At 30.2% G+C, this 6,000-nt stretch overlaps 2 protein-coding genes across 3 annotated transcripts in view; one reads left to right on the forward strand and one right to left on the reverse strand.

Annotated features, from left to right (window-relative positions):
• Window positions 1-755, reverse strand: part of LOC122498481 — a 39,548-nt gene extending 38,793 nt beyond the window's left edge. The window contains exon 1 of one of the 2 annotated variants that reach the window (XM_043606228.1): window positions 269-755. In XM_043606228.1, the coding sequence (XP_043462163.1) occupies window positions 269-277 (9 nt within the window). In that variant the 5' untranslated portion in view covers window positions 278-755. The remainder of the gene's footprint in view (window positions 1-268) is intronic. The other variant, XM_043606230.1, reaches the window with a different exon arrangement.
• A 3,611-nt stretch (window positions 756-4,366) lies between these two features.
• LOC122498369 lies at window positions 4,367-5,770 on the forward strand. The gene has a single exon (XM_043606063.1). The coding sequence runs from the start codon at window positions 4,367-4,369 to the stop codon at window positions 5,768-5,770; it is 1,404 nt and encodes a 467-aa protein (XP_043461998.1).
• Window positions 5,771-6,000: the final 230 nt, after the last annotated feature.

A 6,000-nucleotide genomic window follows, 5' to 3' on the forward strand; every position in this document is an offset into this window, starting at 1 on the left:
AAAATTACCCCCTACCCCCTTGATTTCTTTTTTCGAAAATAAATTCAAATTCGATTAGGGACAAGAAAAAATATTTTAAAAATAAAAAAAAAGTCTTGCGCAACGAGAAGATGGTGCTGAAACATACAGCAAAAGAAAAAATGTGTGGGTGGTTCAGAAAAGAAAAAAATTCTCTTCTAAAGAAATGAAAAAAGGAAAAATTCTTTTTGTCAATAAAAAAAAAATTGTGTCGAGTATAAAAAATTACTTTATATTCACAGAATCGTACCTTTGTCATGATGTCGGATAAATATTCATTTTTTTAAATAATGAATAAATTTCTTGATTTTTGTGCAGAAAATAATTCTTGATATTGTCGTTGTTGTTGTTGTTTTTTCCGATGCAATTATTGTTTTCGATTTACACGCCATTGATGATTATTTTTTAAAAACTCACATGACATTTATAACAAACACACGAGTATTTATATATATACAGGTATATAGAGTGTAGGAAATAAAAATTTTTCTTTAGGGGTGGAAAAAATTTTTTTTTTTTATTTTAAACTACTTTATTCTTTGATTTTCTTTTCTTTTTTAATTTTAATGCGGGAAACGTGAAAATTTTAGGAAGAGGACGAGTTTTACTGAAAACGGTGGTGAGTGTCCTTTGCTTGGTGAAAGCGACTGTTCACCGTGTAAGAGGGCGGCTAGTTTGGGGGTTGAAAGACAGAGGGAAAGCGCTGGTTCACGAAAACAGGGACGTAAATTGTGAATGAAAATTCTGGGTACTCAACAGTGGGAATTATTAAAAAATTGTTTTTTCAAAAATAAATTTTTTTTTACTGTTAAAAATAATTATTTTGTTTAAAAAATTTTCTTTTTAATCTCTTAAAACTTTTTCTATTTTTTGATTAATTTGTCAGAATTTTTTCTAAGTCCCTTTATACATTTAAATAAAATAAAAGTAAATAAAAATATTTTATTTTTTGTTGGTATTTTATTATTTTTAACTTTATTTCATTTTACATTTCAACTAATTTCTGTATTTTTTATATTCTTTTTTTAATGTTTTTTTATAGTTTCATCTTCTATTTTTATTATTTTTTATACTTTTTATTTTCTATTTTTATTATTTTCTATATTTTCATCTTCTATTTTTATTATTTTTTATATTTTGTATCTTCTATTTTTATTATTTTTTATATTTTCCATGTTCTTTATTATTATTATTTATTTCTTTATATTTTTTATCTTCTATTTTTGTCTTTTATTTTTTTTTTATTTATTTGTTATTTTACTTTAATTTATTTTTTTGAAAAATATTATTACTGTATTTTTTATTAATTTTAGTAAGTTTACTCACTAAAGGAAAGCAATAAAAAAGTTAAAGACAGAAAGGTACAATTTTTTTTTTACAAATTATTGACGTTTAAGACTTCAGTATAACAAAAATATTCTAAAAACTAGTTTCAAATTTACATAATTAAAAAGGCACTTTTAATCAAGATAAACCTAACATAAACATAACCTACAATTCTTTTGCCTCTTAGGTATCTTTCTTGAAAGCGCGTCTCAATTGTTATATAAATTTTTTTACAATTAACTTGTTTATTTCTATCTAATTCAATTCTCTGTAACCACGTGACCAGAATCTGAATTCATTTTAATGCCGTTTAAGGGAATCATTAGTTGCGGAGTTAATGCCTTTTAATTAACTTGAATTCTTTAAAGGGGATACAAATTCTGGTCACGTGGTTACAGAAAATTGAATTGGATAGAAATTAACAACTTTAATTACTGGGATATTAATATAACAAAAATTACTATAATGTTAAAAAAATAAGATTAAGAATTATAATAATACGTTGAAAAAATTTGATTCAAATAGCCGATTACTTGTCTATATTATCAAATAAATATTTACTTGATTCAAGCAGAATTTTATTCAAATCAGTTAAAATGGTATTTTGCCTCAAATTTTGAAATTATTGGTTAAAATACAATGAGTTGATAAATTTTTACTTCAGAATAACGATGAACATTTTTTATCCATATTAACCGGAGATATTAAACGCTTTAAAAAATCTAAAATTGTGGAAAATAAGATTTTTTAAAAAATTTTGTTGAAAAATGTAGAAGTAACTTTAAAAGTATCGTTACCAACTTGTAGAGCATTAGAAAATGCTTCGATTAACTTATTTTTGAACCTAATTCGATTATAAATTTCGAAATTATTGGTATTTTAAAAACCAAAATTTGTGGAAAATGCCATTTTCTCAACTTTTTTGTTTGAAAACTTTTCTTTAAATATCAAACTATTATATAACTATCTTGTAGGGTATTTAAAAATACATTGTTTGACCCAAGATTCAATCACTTTTACCATATTTATAAAAAGTTATTCATATATTTCTATTATTATTATTATCTCTATGAGAAAGCAAATAAGTGTTCATACAATAAAATGAGCACCAAAATTATAACAAAAATATACAACGTGGCAGCGGTTTTATTTATTTAAATATTACACGGGTAAGCACCCTTTATTACAAAATAATAATTTGTAATAATAATTAATAATAAAAATAATAATAATGATATTAAAAATAATAAAAGTAAGAATAATAATGATTGTAAAAGTAAAAATAATTATTTATAATAATAATATTATTGTTAATGATAAAGTTTAAGAAAAATTATGTGGAATTATCAATAATCTTATTAATAAGAAAACTAATGATAAAACTTATAAAATAATGAAATGTAAAATAGTAAAATATGTTTAAATAATAATAATAATAATAATAATAAAGAATAATAAAATAATAATAATTATAATAATTGATAATAATATTTTCAAGGGGTGAAAATGAATAGTACGCTATTGAGGGAAAAGAGGGGATTAGTTGAGAGAGAAAAGAATATCCAGTGAGAGAGAGGAGGAGATAAGGGTTAAGTGAGAGGGTTGAGAAGGAGAGAGAGAGAGATAGAAAAGAAATAGTTTCACGAATCAATGTATAGAGGCGCTTTTATCACAAACTGGCGCATTACGTACGAAACTACGTATATCGTTAAAATCTATAGACATTATAAAGTTACAGATGCACAACTTTTGTTATATATATAATATATATATATATATATATATATATTTATATGTAGGCACGTTTTATCAACTACATACAAGGTGTCTCAAAAAGAAAAAACAATGTATTTTTTAATTTACTGAATCTCTTTATTTCTTCTATTATTATTATTATTTATTCTATTATTTGTATTTAATTAAACAAATTTTTTCGAATATAGTTAAAAAATATAAAAACAATTTTTCCTGATAAGAAAAACACAATATTTAAAGATTAATATAAAATAATTATTTTATCACTTGGTCATCTTTAATTATTATAAAACATGAAGATATCGATCACTACGAGTCAAAGAATAAAAATAATTATTATTATTAAATAATTAATAATTTTGTTTATTTATAATTATTAGTAATAATATAATAATTTTTATTATAGTTTAAAAAATAACTTATAGTATAAAGTACGTTTTAAATTTCCCGCCACAACAATATCAGCCATATAGGATTTCCCCACCAACTTGAATTACCTAATACTACTATTGCGGCTGCGCGGTAACTTAAGGAGAGTCTCCAATAGGTGCAAATATGCATGTGCAAGTGCCAGTGCCAAACCCATTTAAAATGTATTGGAGATTGGCACTGGCACTTGCACATACATTGGCACCTAATGTATTGGGGATTGGCACTTGCACATATATTGGCACCTGTTGGAGACTCTCCTTTAGAGTTTATTTTCAGGTACGACGCCGACGCGGACCCACAAGACGACGAAGCGTTGAAGAAGAAAGTTGCGGGGAGAAGCAGAGAGCGCCGAACAACGACGGAACTACACGAACGAAACGAGCAGAAGCAGACACGAGACCGTCTCTATTTTCTCAAGAAATTTTAAAATTTTCTTTTATACTGCATTTCATGGAAAACAACGGACGACTCTTCCGGATAATTATAAGTGAGTTTAAATATTTTATTTTCATAATATAATTTTGTATTATTTTAATGGTGGTATATTAACACCACGAGGCTGTTAATAAGTCAACTGATCGTTACCATGTTAATATGTCGGCTGTTTTGTCGAAAAATACTCCTTCACCTATTGAATCAGAATTTTGGGAAATGTAAGAAATTTATCATTCGTTATTTGAAAAGCGAAACTCTCGAAAAGTTGACAGAACCCTCAACATCAATTCAAAGTCTCTTTTTGCACCGAACTGACACGATCATCAGTCGCTTTTCATGTTTAACACGATTATTAAGAGTTATAGCAAGATGCCTAAGATTTAAACTCCTTTTAAAGCCAATGCCGTATCGCAGTGAATCTTTTCGCTTGCGACTACCACCTGATGAAATAAAGCGAGCATTTCTCGCTTGTGTTTTCCTCAGTCAAAGCAATAGTTTTAAAGAAGAATTAGAAATCATACCAAAAAAAAATCTTCCTCATCACAATCAACTTTATCGATTAAATCCTTTCATCGATCAAATGGGGATATTGAGAGTCGGTGGACGACTGGCAAATTCTGCGTTGCCCTATGATCAACATCATCCTATCATCTTACATGGAAATAGTCCATTAGCAGGGTTAATAATCGACCAGGCTCACCGAACAGCCTTACATGGTGGATTTCAATTGACTTACTCGAACGCTATCAAAAGAGCTTGGATTATTCGTGGCCGTGTGCGAGTTAAGGCTCATATTCGCAAATGTGTCACATGTGTTCGACATAAGGCTCAAAGATCCGAACAGCTTATGGGAAATCTCCCTTCTGAAAGAGTAACTGTTAGTCATCCCTTTGAGAAAACCGGCGTCGACTATGCAGGACCTTTTTCTATAAAACGAATCACTGGTCGAGGCGCTCGATCCACCAAGGGTTATATGGCACTGTTTGTGTGCTTAAGTTCGAAAGCTGTACATCTCGAGATAGTCGGAGACCTAACCACACAATCGTTTATTGGAGCCCTTCGGCGATTGATTGGACGTCGCGGAACGCCATGCGAAATATGGAGTGACAACGCTACTACTTTCCACGGGGCCGATGCAGAACTTCGATCCATGTTGCATGACGCTGAAATTGATTGGAATGTCGTTGAAGACACATTAGCCAACCGAGGAATTAAATGGAAATTTATACCACCTTCCGCGCCTCATTTTGGTGGCTTGTGGGAGTCAAATATAAAATCAGCAAAGTCACACATTAAAAAGATAATTGGAACTCGTGCTCTCACATATGAAGAATTGTCCACATTAGTTGTGGAAATCGAAGCATGTATGAATTCTCGTCCTCTTCTGCCGATCTCTGGTGACCCAGAAGATGTAGAAGCCCTTACTCCGAATCACGCTTTAGTTGGTAGGGCTCTCTATTCATTTCCTGAAGCCTTAAGCACGAATGAAAACTTAGACTATGTTACTCGATGGCGATTAGTTAAAGCTATGAGAGATATCTTTTGGAGCAGATGGTCTCGAGAATATGTCCATACACTTCAACAAAGAAATAAATGGGCTGAGAAAAAGAAGAATTTGCAAACTAACGATTTGGTATTGATTCTCGATCCTTCCTTGTTAAGGCAAGGAAATTGGCCTCTCGGTCGTGTTACTGAAGTTTTTCCTGGTAAGGATGGACTCGTTCGTTCTGCTTGTGTTCGTACTGCATCCGGAACCTACACCCGTCCCATCGCGAAACTATGTTTGTTACCAACTTCGACTTGAAAATTTAGTCCTTTTTGTACATAGAAGGAGTTTACACCGTAAGCCTTAAATATAAGCCTCCGCGAGCATAAACGGATATGCCTCCATGAGGATATACTTGCGTCTGCGCAAAGTGTTTGCCTGCAGCTGTGTTGTGAAAGAGTTTGCCTTGACCACGTGTTCGCGCAGGCGCAAATATATGCTCCTGGAGGTATATCCGTTTATGCGCGCGGAGGCTTATATTTAAGGCT

This window comes from Leptopilina heterotoma, unplaced genomic scaffold (assembly GCF_015476425.1).
Source record: "Leptopilina heterotoma isolate Lh14 unplaced genomic scaffold, ASM1547642v1 Lhet_15, whole genome shotgun sequence".
NCBI classification, from domain to species: domain Eukaryota; kingdom Metazoa; phylum Arthropoda; class Insecta; order Hymenoptera; family Figitidae; genus Leptopilina; species Leptopilina heterotoma.

What these genes read in the sequence shown, in the direction of transcription:
- LOC122498369 (XM_043606063.1), top strand. Translation starts at nt 4,367, where the DNA reads ATGCCGTATCGCAGTGAATCTTTTCGCTTGCGACTACCACCTGATGAA.